Source organism: Colias eurytheme, chromosome 26, assembly GCF_061535395.1.
Source record: "Colias eurytheme isolate Ceu_HAF_F1 chromosome 26, ilColEury1 Martin Lab GWU primary, whole genome shotgun sequence".
Classification (NCBI taxonomy): domain Eukaryota; kingdom Metazoa; phylum Arthropoda; class Insecta; order Lepidoptera; family Pieridae; genus Colias; species Colias eurytheme.
In genome coordinates, this window is record NC_143005.1 from 7,876,499 (window position 1) to 7,898,065 (window position 21,567).

At 33.4% G+C, this 21,567-nt stretch overlaps 2 protein-coding genes across 2 annotated transcripts in view; one reads left to right on the forward strand and one right to left on the reverse strand.

The window, feature by feature from the left end:
* Nucleotides 1–5,102, reverse strand: part of Sbf (SET domain binding factor) — a 98,223-nt gene extending 93,121 nt beyond the window's left edge. The window contains exon 1 of the mRNA XM_090116665.1: nt 4,651–5,102. Within this exon, the coding sequence (XP_089972791.1) occupies nt 4,651–4,705 (55 nt within the window). The 5' untranslated portion in view covers nt 4,706–5,102. The remainder of the gene's footprint in view (nt 1–4,650) is intronic.
* A 2,308-nt stretch (nt 5,103–7,410) lies between these two features.
* LOC149897291 (putative Ras-related protein Rab-33) lies at nt 7,411–11,833 on the forward strand. The gene is made up of 5 exons (XM_090116831.1): nt 7,411–7,686; nt 8,643–8,762; nt 9,664–9,813; nt 10,662–10,775; nt 11,581–11,833. The coding sequence occupies exons 1-5, from the start codon at nt 7,486–7,488 to the stop codon at nt 11,656–11,658; spliced, it is 663 nt and encodes a 220-aa protein (XP_089972957.1). The 5' UTR covers nt 7,411–7,485; the 3' UTR covers nt 11,659–11,833.
* Nucleotides 11,834–21,567: the final 9,734 nt, after the last annotated feature.

Here is a 21,567-nt window from a genome sequence, read left to right on the forward strand (position 1 = left end):
AAGAAAGTTGATAATTTTCCAGTACACAAATTATAGGCCACTTTTTGATTTTTAAATGTATCAAAATACATAGCAACTCCAGTTTATATTTCTTACATTCCTAGACAGCAAAAACATTTGCGAGTGGACAATAAAATCAAATCAATTGTATCATATCTTGAGATCTATTGAGGCAGCCAAGGCTATATCAGTTAGACCACAATTCAAATACTGCCATACAAATACTGAGCTAAAGTACCCGTCACGAGAAGCTATAAATTATGTAAACAAACATCTTTTACTAAGTAAACATTTTATACTGCGAGATAATAATAAATTGACCATATTCAATCGACATGAAATATAGACGGGTTATATGAAAGTAACAACCTATTTAATTTAGTCGGATCATATTTTAACGACGCAAAGCGCTATCGTTTGTGTTTCTTGGTACCGGAACGCGTCCGTCGCAGGGATTGTGAACTATCGGGACGCCATTTTGAAATAAACGCATCATTTGAGTTGTTTCATTGCTTTGCATATATCGCGGATCTGGTTGTTATTGTTAATTTTGTTATTGTTTCGTTATCACTTTTTTATTGTTGTTACTTTAATTGTTGCGTTAATTTTATTTGTTATTACGTATAATGGAGCCAGTAGCCAGTACATCTAAGGAAATAAATTCGCCACGAAAAAAACGTCAAAAGGTGCGTAATACAATTTATCTAAAATATATAATAAGTAAAAAGAAAGAGTTGTTTGTTCAAACGCGCTAATCTTTGGAAACTTAAGGTTAATATTAGAAGTAGGTTTTAAATTGTGAAGTAATTGGTTAGGTTAATTGGTATACCTGGAGATATAGCTTGAGCTTCGTGTGACAAGTGACTACCGGTGATTTTTACAGGTGACGAGCTTTACGGTTAATGAGAAAAATATGGTGATCAACGTATATAAGTACGTGAAAGAAAATTGGCCATCGAATGAATATCCCTACAAAACCGAAATAAATAAAAAAACAGCATCGATTTTGGGAATTGGCATAGCATCTGTGTATAATATATTAAAAGAATATAAATCAGAAGAGGGAATAAAATCACCTATCAAGTCTAAAGACAGGCCTAAATTTTATCAGAAAGTAGACGATTTTGATAAATCCGTAATTAGGAAAAAAATTCACAGTTTCTTTTTAAATGGCCAATTACCAACAATTCCCAAGATTCTTCAGGCAGTCAATGACGATGAAGATATGCCAAATTTTAGCGAAACAACTCTCAGGCGGCTAATAAAGCATTTAAACTTTAAATATATAAAACGACAGCGAAATAACGCACTTATTGATAGAGATGACATAACAATATGGCGGCGAAAATATTTGAAATCTATTAAAGACTATAGACAACAAAATCGCCAGATATTTTACATGGATGAGACATGGGTGAATGCAGGTTAGTGTGTTTTTTTTTATTGCAGTGAAACTGCAGACTACCATACGGTTCGCCTGATTGTAAGCAAATACCGTCGCCTTTACCGTGAAGTGATGTGTATGATACTGCAAATCTATTTGCAAAATAAATATAACCCACGCGCCGCCGACCTTGAGACATTAGTTCTTAAGGGCTATCACAAGTGTGTATTAATAATAATGTACTTCAACTCTTTTACTGCGCAAGACGCTAATTAACAAATGTTTAATTGTTTTTACAGGACATACCGTAAATAAAACTTGGGTAGACAAACAAGTTAAAAGTAAGAAGCAGGCTTTCCTAGAAGGACTTAGCATTGGTGCACGTAACCCAACGTCAAAAGGTAAACGATTAATAATTACCCATATCGGCAATGAGAACGGTTTTGTAGAGGGCGGTGAAAATATATTTGAATGCAAGAAGACGGGAGATTACCATGAATCAATGGATGCAACACATTTTGAACAATGGTTCGAAAACGTTCTCCCAAAACTTGGAGAAAATGCAGTAGTGGTAATGGACAATGCACCATACCACTCAAGGCGTCTTGAAAGAATTCCTACTACTGCCTGGAAAAAAAATGATATACAAAATTGGCTTGTAAGTAAGAATATTTCTTACGACGACAATGAAATTAAGACTGAATTACTGCTAAAAGTAAAAAATGTTAAAGACAATTTTAAAACTTATGTAGTGGACGAGCTTGCAAAAAAATATAAGGTGGAAGTATTGAGACTCCCGCCATATCATTGTGAGCTTAATCCAATTGAGCTAATTTGGGCCAACGTAAAAGGATATGTTGCTCGCAAAAATACAAATTTTAAATTTGACGAGGTAAAACAATTATTACAAGAGGGACTGCAGCAGATTACTTCGGAAAATTGGAAGCGTTGTGTGGAGCATGTTATCAAGGAAGAAGATAATTTTTATTCCAAAATCGATGAGATGATTGATAAAACTGTAGACAGCTTCGTGATACATGTCACTGATTCTGACACAGAAATGGAAACATCTGAATCTGACGAATAATTATTCTTAAATAATATTTATGTTAATTAATATTTGTTACTTAATAATTTATTAAATCTTAAACAAATTCATTTTTTTTGTTGGTCCAAATGTTGTGAACTCCTGAACACTTGTTTACAAAATTTATAGCTTCTCATGACGGTTACTTTAGAATAAAATTAATAGGTCTTTGACATGCATACATATAAACAAATAACAGCACTAATATTATAAATGTGAAAGTAACTCTGTCTTTCTGTAAGTCTGTCTCTCCTTCAAGCCTTAACCACTGAACTGATTTTGATGAAATTTGGTACAAAGATACATAGTTTGCAGCATGCAAATGATAGGTAGGATAGGTTTTCTCAGGAATCACACAGAAATGGTATCTATGAGGGTTTTGCCTTTACAATGCGGGCACGGCCGCGAACGGCAGATAGTATTGTATGAAAAGAAAATGCAAGTAGGTTACAAGGCAATGTATGCATTTTACATCTGTTTGACAGAATAATCTATTTGAGTATGTAGATGATGAGTATTCTGTAACATGCTTTAGTGCAACTATATATTTTGTATATCTGTTTCTTAATCCAAGCTGGAAGAGATAGCTGCCCTGGGGCCATATTATAACCTCTTATTCCCAGTCAGTTTACGCCGTGAATTGAACTGACTGGCAAATTCATATAATACCATAATTAACCAAGGCTGTTTATTGTGATTACAATATAGTAGGACATAATATGGCCTCTGGTGGTAAAACTACCTGATGTGCTACATATCTTCCTTTCATCTTCATAAAATGTCTCGTTTACACTAATCTCTCTATGCACTCGGATCTCTAATCACATCGGTTAAATATTTGATTCGATGTCCCCGAATTTCATTATTTTGTGCTGTTTAATCGATAGCTGGTAGTGGATTTTCTTAACAAACTGCTTTTCTTTTCCAACAAAAATGCGTAGTTTTTGTGAAAATCGAAAATGAAAATTATTTTTTTTAAGGTTATTTTTGTACTAAAAACGACACTTTTATACCATTGTCGTATTAAAACTTCTAGTAATCTCGCACACAGGCAATATTTTTAAATATATTGCCGTATTATTAATTTATTTATAACAATTTATTACCTGAAAAATGTAAGTTTGTATTTACCACGTATTTACGACATGCCATTATAGATAATAAATGTTATATGACGCGTTCACAATTGTAGATAATAAATATAATTCGAAAGTGATTTTTAAAATGAATTTGTCAAAAATAATTTTAGGACAGTGCTAGTCGTCCGCTAAACGGATGAATAAAATATAAATTAGTCGTCCGATTACCGGATGAATAAAATAATTTAATCGTCCGATTACCGGATGAATAAAATAATTTAATCGTCCGATTATTCGGATTACTAGATAACCTTTTAACACTAAAGCTAGTTGGGTTGGACTAAAGCAAAGGGGGCGCAGGACTTAGAAAATTTTTGATGGAGTTGGTGTCATTATAACACCTATTTATTATTGTTTTATCGTAAAGATTACGCTAATATATATAAGCATGTTTTATAGGAACAACTTTTCTCTAAAATAAAAAATGCAGCCATCACATCTTAAGGAAATATCTCTGTAAATTTATTTATTTTGTCAAATGGAATGGAATAAGAAGACAACATATTCATCTCTGCCATTAATTATTCTAATAAGGATTTCATGTCACATTAACTCTATACAGTTTTTTTGAATGAGAGGTGTTAATTTCAAGAAAATATAGAAATATTTTAAATGTGAATTGACTTAATAATTCAGTACAGGTGTACTTATTAATAATAGATATTTCCCCTTTTTTTTGAGAAACATACAAGTTATGAGCTTAAAGTGGTGCAATAAACTATTTAATCATCCAGTTGGATACAGCACAAAGTCCAAAACCCTCTCATTATTTATTTAACAATAGTCCACAAAATTATACATCATACAGTGTAATAATCATGAGTCATATAGAAGGCTTCTAACATTCATACAACTAATCTAATTTACTTCCAAAATAGATATGTACTATGTTATATTGTATATCATAAAACTAAATATCTTTTCAAGTAGACAATTTGGCAAAAAACAGATCGCGCAAAGAAGATGTATTTATGTTCTCTTGATAGTGGATTTTTTTTATTGTTAACAGAACATCCCAAAATTTTGAAGATGTAACTTACTTTCTTTTTCGTGGTCAAAGCCCACAATCACGAAGTAGTCGACGAGTCTGGACATGGCAAGCCTACCACACCATCCGTATCACACCACAAATACACTTCTGAATAATTATATCGCACAAATTCAAACACATTGTTTGATTTATATCACATAATTGATCGAAACTGTTTCGCACACACACCCACAACGCGTAACGCACCGTGAATTTTGTTGAATATAAACAACACTTTCATTTATCGCGATCGGACGAATTTTATTACAAATACAAGGAACATAGCTATCGATATGAGGTTATACAAAAAACAGATCTTTAAATTCACACTCGTCGATCTTTACACCACTCTTTAATAATATTTTCACTATTTCAGGGTATAAACTATAAAATATCGCGGTCAACGTAAAGATCTCGGTAGATAACACCGTAAACTTATCGAGCCCTTGTTTCGTCACACGACATTTCTAAAAACTGTCAGTGTTGCTAGAAACAACTTATTTCGAAAAAGATAAAACTACCAAATATCAGAAATTTTTTACCAATACATTAATTATAATTCTTAGATAACGCAATAGGCATCTATTGCTTCATCATGACATCATTTGATAACATGTCTTGTTTATTCCAACTTCTAACGTATAGTTACAGCAAATTTTTCAAAATTTCTTAACATAGAACTTTTATCTTCCTCTTATCTACTGTTATACATAATCGAGTCTCATTCCAGATTAGAAATCAATTCTCATCTTTTCTCATTTGATGAATCTCATCCGAAGACGAAATTTATTATTCTAAATTTACACAGAAAGGGAATCTTGACCGGATCTAGTAAAGCGCCTTATTCACGGTCCATCCCCGCTGTACGTCGGCTGCGTCGTCGTCCCTACTGTCGTATCCTACTGACGATCGTGCGCGCATCAAGCATGGCATTTAAATCGAACGAAGTTAACGAGAGGACGTGTGTGAAAATGCCACCTGCTTTATCAAAACGCCAAAAAATGGGAGTTCTGATATTGTCAGCAGCAGAAGAGAATAAAAGAAAAAGGGATGAGGTTTTGGATTAAAAAAATTTATCATAAACGTATAAATAATAATTTTTTCATCCAAATATGTAATGGGTACTAGATTTTGTAAAGCATTGATTCTTTTTTAAAGTGAAACTTTTATTACATCGTCTCAAACTTTTTGGTCTGCGCTACACAAAGCAGTTCGAGGAACCGTTCGAACAGTTTCACTTTTACCGTGGTTTCATAAAACCACACAAAATTTTTTTTTTGCATATAATCGACGCTGGAAACATTCCATCAACCTCCAACATAAGATTTGTGCAACTTATATTTTTCTATAAACCTCGTAATCGTTTCACGATCCATTTGTTGACAGTTGAAAGTTGAAACATGCTATTTGCGTGAAAGACAAGCTCATAATACTTATCTGCTGTACAGTAAGTCTATTCATGATCGAGCACGCACGATGCAGGACCGCTCTGACGTACATCCGCGCTATTCACTGTCCATCTGCACGACGTTCGCGGTGGTGGCCGTGCTCGCTGGACGAAAAATTGGTCGTGCACATCCAGCAACATAATAATAATGATTATTGACGTACGTCAATACTATTCACTGTCGTTTTGCGTCGTGCATCGTGTATGACCTTGGCGGGACGTACAGCAAGATGGACCGTGAATAAGCGCCTAAGCGATATTCAGACAGTTTTAACCTAATTCAAAATACTTCACTACGCTGCTCTTTGCAAACAACTATGGCACACATAATATTATAACAGCTACGAAATGTTTCCGATTTATAAATACGTAAATCAATTATTACCTAAAGTGAAACTTTAATTACATCGTCTCAAACTTTTTGGTCTGTGTAGCGCATTTCGCGTGTACGCGACATGCGCTACACAAAGCAGTGTTCGGAACCGTTCGAACAGTTTCACTTTTACCGTGGTTTCATAAAACCATAAACATTTTTGTTTTAGTTTAATTTCCAACTCATTATTTTGATTTATTTCCAAAGCTATACAGTATTGTGCAGTATAATATATACTATGGTAACTGCGGGTAGAAGACGGACATAACTATTTTGTGGTTAGTAAAAGTCACTCAGTTTTCGGGAATTCCGACGTTTTTGGAAATACTAAAAAAGTACACCATTGGCCATGAGGGAATTTATTCAATCCACTATTTAAACAAAAAAGTATAAATAATACCTACTGAAAAACAGAATCGTAAAGGTCGTATTCAGAAAGTAAGCTGGAAACTTAACGCTTACCGGCGCTTGATAGCGCTGGTTCGTTCTACACAAAGGAAGCAGGTTGAAGCAGACAAAGACAAATTTTATATGGCAGCGCCCAGCGCTGACCAGTGCGTGTTGAAGCTTGTCGGAACTTGTCGGCACCGTTTAGCGCTTATCGGTGCGTGTTCATATAATATTTTCCTGCGCGGGTTAACAGCGCTGTTAAGCGCTTATAAGTTTCCAGCTTTCTTTCTGCATACGCCCATAGGTAGTAAAGCAAAATTTGTGACAGTTTATTTCAACACTAAACGCTAACAATAATAAAAAGAACTCTTGTTTGCTCTATACATCTGGCAATATGATGAATCTACCATCGAAATGTACCATTTGTACAAAATGACTTGTATCTGTGACAGCGATATAAAAATGATAAAAAAGTGAAATAATGTTTCCAATTTCAATTTTCAAATCTTCATTCTTGTGTCATTTGTCAGTGTCATTTCATAAGTCAATAATAACGTGCGACAACAGCTTGTAAAAACAATAATAAAACAATACTCAGTCGTGTAAGTGAAATTTGTAGTTTATTAAGTTCTACTATGTCTTATTCCGTTACTGAACAAGTGCCTGGTTTGCAACAAAAGAAGGTATTCAAGATAATTGTGCTTGGTGACTCTGGGGTTGGCAAAACATGCCTCACTTATCGGTTTTGCGAAGGACAGTTTTTAGATAAATCTGAGGCTACGATTGGTGTGGACTTCAGAGAAAGGACTATAAAAATACGTAACGAAGATATAAAGGTACCGTATTTATTATATACTTTAAATTTTAAGTTGTAGATACTATGTAATTTTTAAAATTTGTTGTTAATACTTTGTTCTGTTCCTACTTATTTTACCATTTGTTTGAAATGGAAATGTATACAAATAACAAAGGAATAAATTGTTTACACGTGACACTGGATTTATGCTCTGATTTAATGCTGTAGATACCACTTTTGCGACATCATATTTCATTAATATTAAAAACATGATGCTGGAAATCCGTTATTCAAGATAACAATAAAAACAATATTCATGAAATGTGTCTCTTTTTTTGTATGTGTGTTCTGTTCTCATCTCAAAATAGCTGAACATTATAAAAAATGCAATTTTATTCCTTTCAATACTACCATTCTGTGAAATATAAGTGCCAAAGTAAATAGTCTGGTTTTTATTATATGTTCTTGTCCTTATTGTTTTATCACAACTAAATTATTGAATTCTTGTATATTTCCAAAAATATCTATAAACTGGTGCAGGTTTAGTATATTATGTGGATTACCAATTGTGTAATTAATTTAATAGTTGTGAAACCAACACAAATAGCAAATATGTGTTTCTCTCTTATGCTTCAAACTAGCTTTCCGCCCGCGGCTTCGCCCGCTTTGTCTAAAACATAATAAATTATATACTAAAACCTTCATCTTGAATCACTCTATCTATTAAAAAACCACATCAAAATCCTTTGCTAGTTTTAAAGATTAAAGCATACATAGGGACATAGGGACAGAGAAAGCGGCTTTGTTTTATACTATGTACTGATTATGAATTGTGGAATAGGAGTCTAGGTACTGTAAGCAGTACCTAGACTATCTATTTAAGGATAGATAGATATGAATTAAAAAAGTATTTCTGCCAATAATGTGAAATACACATTACATATTTAAGTGAAGGTGTGGGTAGAAACATATTTACCTTAACTACATAAATTTCAGCTGCAACTATGGGACACAGCTGGGCAGGAGAGATTCCGCAAGTCAATGGTGCAGCACTACTACAGGAATGTGCACGCTGTTGTTATTGTTTATGATGTCACCAAGCCAGAGACATTCCATGTGAGTAGCAGAATATTTATATAAATTTATAAAGAATAGAAAAAATTCGTTCATGAGGTGGGACTCGAACCCCCTCAACCTCGGTCCAGTGGATTAGGCATAGCAGATTAACACATACTCTTGTAATTTACTTATTTTATAATGAATAACTTAATACCACCAATTAATAGCGTATTAATACACCAACTAAGTAGTTAGTAAGGGAGCGTTCAAGTATTACATAACGCAATTTTTGTAGATTTTTGACACCCCCTCCCCCCCTTGTAACGCACCATAACGTTTTTCTATACTCCTCCCCCCACTCTCTAAACGTTACGTAACACTCAAGTGACCATTTTTACCCTAAAGTCGCAAAATGTTACAGATTTTATCCTTGGTATAGTTTTAAATTTTAATTGCCCTTACAGTAATAATACTAAATAAAACAAGAGGTTTTTAATCCGCAACACCTGCGTATTTTGTTTATATAATCATCATCACTAACAAATACTGACAACGAGAACAACAATAAATGATGTATAATACAATTAAGGGATTCCCCGTAAAAAGTAAACGAAAAGAGTTGCCAATTTCGGAGTTTTAATTCCCTAATTTTTTATTAAAAAAAAACAATGTTACGTAACGTGCTGTAAGAAAGACCCCCTCCGCCCCTGTAACGCATCGTAACGTTTTACGAGACCCCCCCTCCCCCCAAATTGCGTTACGTATTACTTGAACGCTCCCTAACCTGAGTGACTTATTTCACGATTAAGTGATCAACTAACTTAGTGACTAATATAATTATTATACTCAATTGAATATAATATGACTACCATGAGTCTCGCTTGGCCACTACTTACGTGCTTATCTAACTGACTGACCACCACACCACACTAACTGACTCACAATATGTAACTCACAGTCAATATCGAGCTGGATGCAAGAGATTGAGTCTCACAGTCTGATGAGCGCGCCGCGCGTGCTCGTCGGCAACAAGTGCGACTGCGGCACGCCCGAGTCGCGCTTGGCCACTACTTACGCTCAGCGGCTTGCGGATAAATATGGCATGCCGGTAAGTGTCCCTTTTGCATATTAAACTAGCAGTGCCCCACCCGGCTTTGCACATATTACTCATCTCCTATATTAATTTATAATCTCTATACTCTACTCCTATTAGTCTTACCGTGATGATAAAGCCTATTAGTCTTCCTCAATAAATCGGCTATCTATAACTGAAAGAATTTTTTAAATCGGACCAGTAGGTCAAGAGATTAGCGCTTTCAAGCACACAAATAAACTCTTTTGCCTTATAATATTAGTATAGATGTATTTTCATGTGCGTGTTTAATAGCTATACTTAATAATATACCTCTATCTAAAAGAAGCCTTATGCAGCTGCGGCTTATGCTTTATACACGCCAATATTTTTTAAATCTATATTTTATATCTTACTTTACAAAAACAATTACTAAACAATTATTAAACAATTTACTATTTATCAAGATTTTCCATTATATAATAAGTGAGTGAACAAACGAATTCAAAAAGCATGTTTTCCACCTAATCAGTAGTGACAACATATAAAAATTAGTGCAGTTGTTTTTCACAACCTGACAGACAGACGGGGCAAAGAACTTTATTTTATATCAAGCTTTCCGCCCGCGTTTTCAAAGAAAACCCGTATAGTTTCCGTTCTCGTGGGATTTCCGGGATAAAACCTATCTTGTGTTAATCCAAGTTTCCCTCTACATTAATGCTCAATTTCATTGTAATCGGTTCAGTAGTATCTGTGTGAAAGAGTATCAAACGTACACACACATACACATACATCCATCCTCAAAAACTATCGCATTTATAATATTAGTAGGATAATTAGATGTAATTATGTAAAAATAATACATATTTTAATGAAATTCGCAGCTGTTCGAGACGTCAGCGCTACTAGACTCAGAATGTGACAACGTGGAGTCGATATTCATGACGCTCGCACATAAACTGTACTCTAAGCAACCCTTACGAGTTATAAGTGTGGAGGTGAGTCCACCAAAAATACTACAATTAGCGTTAACTTTTATCTTTACTGTATGTACTATACATACTATAATTTAAATATCACTACATAGTATAAAACAAAGTCGGTTTCTCTGTCCCTATGTCTTGTATGCTTAAATCTTTAAAACTACGCAACGGATTTTGATGCGGTTTTTTTAATAGATAGAGTGATTCAAGAGGAAGGTTTTAGTATATAATTTACTAAGTTTTAGACAAAGCGGGCAAAGCCGAGGGCGGTAAGCTAGTAAGTATTATATTTACTTTAAGTTTAAATAATAGTACCAAAGTTGAACTCACAATCAGGCTCAAAAATTGTCCGGAGCCAAACTCTGCCTATGCATGTACATTGTATAGGCAGAGATTTGTAATAAGCAATAAGTACACTAGCTTTGAGGCTGGTTGCAGAGCTTCACCGACCATCAGTGCGTACGTCAGTCGCGCTTGTCATATGTATGGAAATTCATAAAACCGTTCATAGCTAGACCGACCATACGCACGCGTATTTCCATACATATGACAAGCGCGACTGACGTACGCACTGATGGTCGATGAAGCTCTGCAACCGGCCTGAACATGATTACCACATTGCACATTGCAATTCATAGGAAAGTTTTATACAATGTCACACGGATATTTTTTTACTGTCATTTAATAGGCTTAATAGTTTTAACAGTTGTGATTTGTTAAAAAGTAAGAGGGTAGTTATGAGAAATAAAACACATTTAAACTCAGTTCAATCTTTTATTTATAATAAACAAGTAAACGTATATATTTTTTATAATTCCAGGGAGAGCAAGGGCCGAGGCGAGTAACTCTGCCACGACAGAAACGAAGCTGCCGCAATGACACTTGCCTCTGTAGTTAATTAATATTTTATCTGTTAAAAATATTCTATTTTATGTTGAAAAAATTGGTTGTCTGTAAAGTCGGTTAACTGACGATAGTTGAACGTGACAACGTCCGATTGTGCTTCTTTGTCGCTCGTTCCGCGCTCTCGCTTGCACTTCAAGCCTTACATGGAACGCCTCAGAGCGAGGTAACGTCGCCGCGAGTCATGTTTTTTCGTGCGTGCAACCAGCTCTATCGAATTATAAGACGTTGTCACGCCAAAAAAAGTGGCTCTATTTTAAAGTGAAAACCACTCGGTAAATACAATCAAGAGATTTTTAAAACTTAGAAAGGAAGAAAAAAAAACAGAAGAATTTCCAACCAATAAAGCCAAAATGAAAGCTATTAGAAAATAATAAATAGGCATAATATACACCATATTAAAACATATGTACATCTATCATCACATACCATGATGTCTTAAAGCAGTATTAATTCCAGTGTGGAAAAATGACAATATGATTTAAATCTAAATTTATAAAGAATTGAAAAAATTCGATCACGAGGCGGGACTTTAACCCTCGCATCCTTTCACGCCAATCCGGGATGGATGCCTGACCAACTCGGCCACTCGTGATCCCCATGGGATTATTAGTTTAAGACATTTATTTCTTAAAAAGATTACATTTTACAATCACTTACAGAGAAATATATATTACAAACATTTTTGTTCGCTTAGCGTTTTAAGTACGTAGTAAGTAATTTGTTAGCACAATAGAATCAAACAAAAATAACAAAAAATGAGCGGTAATTTTTATAAACATAAGTTCAAACATTTAAATCGTCTAACCCCATCCCTTTCCCACACTAGATATAATACTACTTTAATACATTACATTATGGCATATGGTATCCCCATATTAATATAAAATATTATGGTCTTGCCATAAAACAATTTAAACACAGTCTTACTTTAAACCAGGGATCTGTCACTTTAATAGTTATCTATGTGAAATACGACAAAACCAGATTAAAGAGAACCCACGCTTAAAGTTAAACCCTGTCTAAAGTATTTTGTGGTAAGACAGTTAGTTTTCAATGCTTTGCAGAACATATTATGTTGAACAAGTATGCGCACAATCACAGACTATGTATTCCAATACTTACTTAGTCGTAGAAGGCGAGGTCCTTTAAATAGTTAAATAAATGCGTGTTTTTTATTCCCAAGGAAAAACTAAATACCTAGTAATACTAATACTAATACTAATTACTAATACTTTAACTAAATACCTAGTTCCAAAATTATATTGTTATACATACATAATATAATAACATCGTAGGAATAAGTGAAGCATTTCATTTTTAACGCTATCTAAATTCTAAATTATTAAGTTTAAAATGCGTAGAAATATATGAGCCAACTGTTAGCTGATAATATCTCTAAATGCTATATTTTTGCGCGTAACAAGCATAATATAAAAGTGTGTCTTGGTACACTGTTGTACTGTAAAATTATTAAACAGCTCTTATCTACCAGAAATAATAATCTTTAGTGAAATTTCCCAAAGTCCCTAAAGTTGGGATTGCGGACAAAATCTAATTTTGCTCATCAACGAAATTTTGTGCCAAATTTAAATCTTACAAGGAATCCTTGAAGTTCCAATTTTAAATTAGAATTAACCCACGATCGTCATTTACCCTTTAAAATAAATGAAAATAAAAGTTCATATCAAAATAATATCTGAATTTTTTACCTTTTAAAATAGATATATTTTAAAAAGTAATTACTTCCCTATTTCCACTATTTTTTTTTATACTAAAATTGTAACCTGTTTGGGTAAATCATCGTTAGAGATAAGTTATTAAGTTATTTAGGTGTTATATTCAGAGATTATTAATAGATTTAAGATCTATTTAAATGATAAAAAATATCACGACATCCCATGACAAGTACTTTGTAATATAAATGATTGCTAACAATGATTGTAAAAGTAAAAAGGTGTAGATAGGTGGCAAACACAACATTCGATCTTCAAAAAACGGCACACTAACGCATACACGATTAGACGTCGAAATGAGATGGCATGATTCATAGTCATACGTCAACGTCACAAAAGTAAACATTGGATGCGCAAAAATCATTAATGTAAATATAGTTTTAGTGCACAAAAGTGAGATATTTTTATTGGATATTGTTTATAACTGTGTGATTTTCCTCTGAAAGTGTTATCACAAATCAAATCAATGGAATTATTCAGCTTTTAGTGAATTAATACTCACGATAAAACTCAGTGTTAACACAAACAATCATTGTGTTTTATTTAGTAATAACAATAAAACTTTTAAACTTTTAACTTCAGTGATCCGGAACAGTGTGAAACAAATGCAAACATTGAATAAATTACTTAACTAAAAATAGACAATCTAGTGTGATATTGTGTGTAATTTGAAATAACTTTTACCCTCTCGCTAATTTATGAGAACAAAGTAGTGATCAACTTATGAACTTTAATTTCGTACTATTGAGTAAAACTTAATTGGCATAGTGCGTAGAGTATCTCGGCTTACAACCGAAGTGACCAAGATCGATCCTGGGCCTTGTCAAGAACTACATAAAAAGATTTTTTTTTTTTTTTTTTTGTTTCATATTTTACACTAAGAAGAACAAGGAAGTTAGTGATAGGATTACATAATACATATAAATAAACATATATTTTTTTTTTCTCTTGCATAATTTTTTGTCATGGCGTCTAAAGTTAAAGGGTTTACATGCGCCGGTTGTCCAAACACAATCAAAGGAAAAGAATTTTTATCATGTTCGTACTGTAATGATCGTTACGACTTATTATGTGCTAATGTTTCTCTAAAAAAATTCAATGCAATGTCCGAAGTAAACAAGACTGCATGGAATTGCCAGACATGTCGTAACAAACACATTCAAAGAGGTGATAATACAAATACTCCAATAAGAACAAATTTACAAACACAAAGACACTTGAGCTCGTCCGATGATGAGGAATGTCAACACCATAACATTACTCAGCGCAAAAAATCTGCAAAGCTATCAAATTTTGCCGATGTTGAGAATAATGACCCCAATTTAATGTCATTTATTAAAAACGAAATTCAATTGGCGGTACATGAGGCCGTCAAATCTGCAATTCAATCTTGCATATCAAAAGAATTACATGAAATCAGAGAGCAATTGACAGTTTTGAAAGAATTTAAAAATTCTCTGGATTTTATGAGCGCAGACTATGATAAAATTAAAGGAGATTTAATAAATCACCAGGAAATTCTTTTAGGCTTGAAAAAAGAGAACTCCTTGCTGCAAAACAATCTCAACGATCTGTCTATGCGTATTAATTTGCTTGAACAGCACGCCCGTGAGAACAATGTTGAGTTAAACGGTCTGCCAGAGAATAAATCTGAGAATTTAATATCAGTTATGAAACAGCTATGTGCAGTCATATCATATCCTATTCAAGAATCAGACATTATAACTTGTACACGTGTGAGGAAACTAGATGACACCAACAAAAGACCCAGATCAGTTATTTACAAATTGCGAAGTACTCATATCAGAGATGGAATTATTGCTGCAGTATCCAAATTCAATAAATCTTCACAGAACAACCGAATTAATTCCAGTCATTTAGGTTATGGAGGAGCTTTATCGCCGTTATATATATCAGAACATTTATCCCCATTTTATAAATCTCTGCATGCAAAAACTAGAAATGTTGCAAAAGAAAAAGGTATTCGCTTCGTGTGGGTAAGGAATGGAAGGATTTTCACTCGTAAGGACGAGTTTTCCCAATCTGTTCAGATAAAGAATTTCGAGTGTCTTGCAAAAATTCAATAAAGATTAAAAAAAAAAAAAAAAATCAAACTAGACCTATTTTTTTCTGTATTAACATTCAATATTTACTATCAAAATTTTCGGGGTATGAAGACGAAATTGGATCACATAAGACTTATGTCACTACAAAACCACTACGAAGTAATAATTGGCACTGAAACATGGCTCGATAATTCTATCTATGACAAAGAAGTATTTAATGAAAATTACATATTGTATAGAAGAGATCGAGAATCTACAGAATCTTCAAAAATCAAAGGAGGTGGAGTTATTATAGCTGTATCCAAATCTATCCATTCTGTTCGATTTCGACACTTTGAAAGTCCCCACGAAGATCTTTGGGTATCACTTAGGTGTAAGATTAATGGTATGGTAAAAGATATTTTAATATGCGCGGTTTATATAGCACCGCCAGTGTGTCCCGATATTTTGAACTGTGTTTTAGATAATATCAATAATGTAATTCAATCTAATTCTAGTGAAGTTTTGGTAATTGGCGACTTTAACTTAGGTTTCATTGATTGGGAGTTAGAAGATGACTTATTACGTCCTTGTAATTATTCCAATATTTTAGGGACATCACTGATTGACTTTATGTCTCAAAATGATCTTATTCAATTTAACAGTATTAAAAATTTTAAACAACGGACGTTAGACTTAGTTTTTGGACGTTTTTGTAACATTAATGTTTCAAAGGTTACTGTTCCCTTATCAAAACTAGATCCTTACCACCCCGCAATCTGTATAAAAATAGCTTCGATTACATGTAATTATTTGAGACACAAACCGCTTGAAATTCACAACTTTTTTAAAGCCGATTTCAGTGTTATTAACTCTGAACTGTCTAAAATTGAATGGGAACAGGAACTTTTGCCTTGTGATGATGTCAATATCATGGTTTCTAAATTTTATAAAATTATCTATAAAACTATTGATGCTCATGTACCCAAACGGATTATTAAAAGTAATAAATACCCAATTTGGTATACAACTGACCTTAAGAAACTAATATCTGAGAAGGAAAAAATTCGCAAGAGGCTAAAAATATATCACAATCCGAGGGACAAGCTAGAGGTAGGTATCTTAAACAAAAGGATAAGCGATCTAATTAAGATCCGTTACAAGGAATACATTTCTAGTATTGAGTCATCTATTATACAAAACCCTAAGAAATTTTGGGCGTTTATAAATAACCGAAAAGGTTGTTCATCAAATATTCCATCCGAAATGAAACTAGGCAATGTAACGTCTGATACGGGGCAGGGTATTTGCAAACTTTTCGCTTCTCATTTTGAGTCGATTTATTCCAAGAGGGATAAGAATTTTATTTCTGATACTGAGGATAAGTATCCCCAATTCTTTATCCACAATATCGCCTTGAGTCAGGACCATATTGCAAAATTACTCCAATCTCTTGATTCTAGTAAAGGTGCCGGGCCTGATGGTGTACCACCCTTGTTTATAACTAGAACATACACAAATCTGTCACTTCCTCTGAAAATTATATTTCAAAAATCTCTTGATTCTTCACTCTTTCCTAAACAATGGAAACTTGCAAATGTTATACCTATTCACAAAAAAGGAGATAAGAATGACACCAAAAATTACCGTCCTATATCTATATTGAACACGTTTTCTAAAGTATTTGAACGCTTGGTGCTTTCCACTATTATGCCATACTTCAATAATCTAATTAACGATTTTCAACACGGTTTTTGTAAAAACCGCTCAACGGTCTCAAACTTGCTACATTATGCTTTTTACATCTGCAATAATCTCGACAGTGGCAGTGAAGTAGATGCTGTATACACTGACTTTAGTAGTGCTTTCGATAGGGTGGATCTTTTCACTCTCTTACAAAAATTAAAAAATTATGGATTCCACGGGCGTCTTTTGGATTGGTTTCGTTCTTATCTTCACAATAGAATACAAAGAGTTACCGTGGGGGGTTATACGTCCCATGAATTTGTTGCAACTTCTGGTGTCCCTCAGGGCTCGCATCTAGGCCCGGCCCTTTTCTTGATTTTTATTAATGATATTTCAGACTGTGTAAAATATAGTCAATGTGCAATTTTTGCAGATGATTTAAAATTGTACAGGACGGTAAATAGTTTAGCAGATGCATTTTTACTTCAACAAGACATAAATGCTGTTCATAAATGGTGTATTGATAATAGGATGGAAATTAATGTTGACAAGTGTTTACATATTAAATTCTCTAGAAAAATTAAAAAATTGAATTCAGATTATTACATTAACATGGAACTTATCAAGGAAGTATTTGTTGCTCGCGATTTGGGTGTATACTTTGACTCTAAACTTACTTTCTCACATCACTTTGAGGATATTATTTCAAAAGCATGGCGTATGTTGGGTTTTATCAAAAGGAATACTAAGGATTTTCACAAAACTGCGCCTTTGGTTATTTTATTCAATTCTCTCGTCCGCAGTGTGCTGGAATATGCTAGTGCAATATGGAACCCTCACTATCAACGACACATTGCACGAATAGAAAAAGTACAAAAGGCATTCACAAAATTTTTAGCTTTTAAGGATGCTCACATCAACTATAGGGCCCCATACAATGATAGGTTAGAGCATTTCAAACTTATTTCTTTGGAAAATCGTCGTCACCTTTTGGATCTTTATACTTTGCATAAAATCGTAAATGGCAATCTGAACACCAATCTTTTAACTTATATTAATTTAACTGTTCCCCGTTCAATCCCACGTTATGCGATAGTTAATACCTTTTCTGCCTCTTCGTCTCGTACAAACTTAAAGAAGTATAGCCCCATGAACAGACTAATGCGTGCTTTCAATAAGATTAATATAAATAATGATGTTGACATCTTTCACGACTCATTTTGGTCCTTCAAGAATAAAATTATCAAAATTATCTCTATGGACACTGTTATTGAATTCCTGTAATAATGTAATTGAATTCCTATAATTATTTTTGACAATATTGTTTTCACATTGCTCTATATCTGACATGATTTTTTTTTTTTTTCCTGTGTATAATTATTTAAATTAAATACTTAATTCAATCCAATTCTCAAGTAATGCTGTATGTACCTGTAATTAGTAGCCAATTTAGATTAAGACTTTATGTACGATTACTTATATAATGTTACAAATTGAGTTACTGTTGGTGCATCTATAAATAAATAAAATAAATAAAATAAATGATTCAACTATAGTTAGCGAAAACGAGACAACTGCTTGCTCATGACCTATCTACACCATTTATTTATAATATTATTGGAAGAATTAAATACTTACATCATGTAATATAAACCAAGCTATTTATTGTATACTGAATTTATGTCACCGTAAAATTGTAAACACCGTTAGATTATATATATATACACTAGCGGTCCGCCCCGGCTTCGCCCGTGGTACATATGAAAAATAGATGTTGGCCGATTCTCAGACTTACCCGATATGCACAGAAAATTTCATGAGAATCGGTCCACCCGTTTCGGAGGAGAATGCAGACTAACATTGTGACACGAGAATTTTATATATAAGATAATATATCTCGCGAGACTATAATTTGTCGAAAAAAAATGATCCGTAACATACTGTATAAAATTTTTTTTACAGTTACAGTTAGAATGTAATCGAACGGTTTTTACAATCTTACGGTGACATTCGACACTAGCAAAAATATGTATATTTTTATACTTTAGTCATAGTAAATAATTATATACTTTACGAACATTCAAAGAGCTCATGAAAGACTGTCGTACGAACTAGTCCGCCGATATAATAAATATATTTATATGAGATTTCCAAGTTTTGATCATAGAGTTGTGATAGGTGTAGATGCAGATAAAAAAATATATTTGTGTAGTGGATAGCATTAAAAATAGTGTCAGTTCAATTTCTATGTAAGTATCAATATTTTCAATATTCTGGACAATTTTAGTATATAAAACGTTATATTTTTAATGGAAAATTAGGTAATTAAATATTTCTTCTTATATTTTTGATTTAGCATTTAAGTGTACTTTAATTAACGTACGTAACGGCACCAGTTTTGGACTACTTGAGAATTTTTTTGGTATTTTTTGTATTCTCAATGGGTAACAAGCATTTTATATATTGTTTATAACAAAAAACTGAAACATTTAGTTTAATGTTAGATCAATGTACTTATGAAATTTTAAAAGAAATATAAAAATATATATAGAAAGAATTTATATAGTAATGGGAAGAAAAGATCTAGTGGTGGACCTTGTGACGCAATCTAAAATCAATTGAAAGCTAAAAATAATGGTCGAAAATATAAAAAAAACTGCGATGTATATGCATAACAAAGTATTTATTAATAATTTTGCACACTAATATCAAACAAATAGAAACAGCCTAATAATTTGTAAATAACACATTGCGTTTCGTTATTTATTTAGCCTGTAAGGCTGAATTTAGTCTCACGCTGACTGCACACGTACCGTCAGCGCGTGCCGTCTTACTGGGTGACAATGATCTGCAGTATAACTCTGTTGTTTTCTTAGTTTGTTTTTATTGAATGTTTCTCAACTCAGTGTGCCTTCTGCCAAAGGCCTCCTCCAGTAGCTTCATTCCATTCCATTTGGATCCCGCGGTAAGTTTCAGCTTTTCGTCCCAGCGCATTTGTTATCGTCCACGGCATCACTTGCCATCTTTTGGATACCCATTCGTGATAATTTGGGCCTGTAGAATTTGGATAATTTCTCCTGTTTGGATCTCAACTCAACATATCGGTCCATCTCTATGTCTATTTTTTCCAAGATATTATCTGTTAATTTTGTTTTTGATCTTAATTGACATTGCTTACTATCTTGCCTTTTTGTTCCTGTCATGCTTCTTTTCAAGCCTCTGGTATTTTCCTAGGTGGTCCCGAACAGTTTTTGCCTGCTACCTTGCATATTTCATCACTCCACCGAGCTATTGAGCGCCCTTTTCGATGTTTCCCTGGCAAATAATATGTATTTCCAGTGTAAAATTGTCATCTTCGTAACATCAGTTCTCTTGGCTTTATTTATTTTAGTAGACGTTAATCTGCTCAGTGGAACATGATTCAGAATTGGTATCTAGAATTATTTGACTTCCTAGCAGCAGCTTTCTCTTTGAATTGCTAGATTGTGTCGGTATTTCCGTTCCATTAGTTTCAGATAAATATTCTCCTATTTCATAATTGCTATCGTCAATTTCACGATATTTCACTTCAATGTCCGTTCCGTCTGTAGATGTGTCAACTGATTTCTTATCAACTTATTGTTAATCAACCGTTTTCTTAATTCAATAAGTTTCTCTTTCATTACTTTTTTTTTCATGATACTCTCTCCATTGATCACCAGTCAATGCAAAAAGGTATCTTTTCTCTGAGCTTTCTTTTTTTCTTTGGACGACATCGTCCGGCCAGTGCAAATTCTTTTTCAATTGAGATGGCACAATACATTTTCCAATGTTAATCGAAAGTTTACATTTTGCTAATGTGAACATCTTTGTTTTTTGAGGTTGTTTTTTGGCATTTTCCTATCATGACATCCTAATCAGGAGTTTTTTTGGTTTCAATTTGTACTTTCACCATGGCTGGTTGCAAGCTTATTTTGCAGTAGTTGAATTTTTCGGTAAGTTTTCATTTTTTTCCTGACTTTCAAGTAACTTGTTCTTTAACGTAAGGTCTTCGGCCTGTGGTGTGTGGTTTTGACATTGAGTTTTGTCATCTACTTTGTCAACTATTGCAGAAAAGACGAAAAGTCGATTAAAAATCATCTTCGGAAGAATCAGCTTCTACAACTTCTGATTTTGTAGAATACACTTCTTTATTTCCAATTTTTTGCACTACGCTGTTCGGTAACATGTAGTTATTGCAGCATTTCCTACGCGTTTTAAACCTGCACGAATTGTGAGAATTGAAGATAGTAGATCTAACTTCATTCGGTTTCTGTGTTTTGTCTTGACGACATTCATCATGCTAAATAATCGCTCTACTTCAGCATTAGAGTGCGGTAAAACTAATAAAGACATAGCAAATGTGGCTAAATCTTTAAATCTGTTATCTCCAGCTATATCTTTGAAATCCAGTACCTC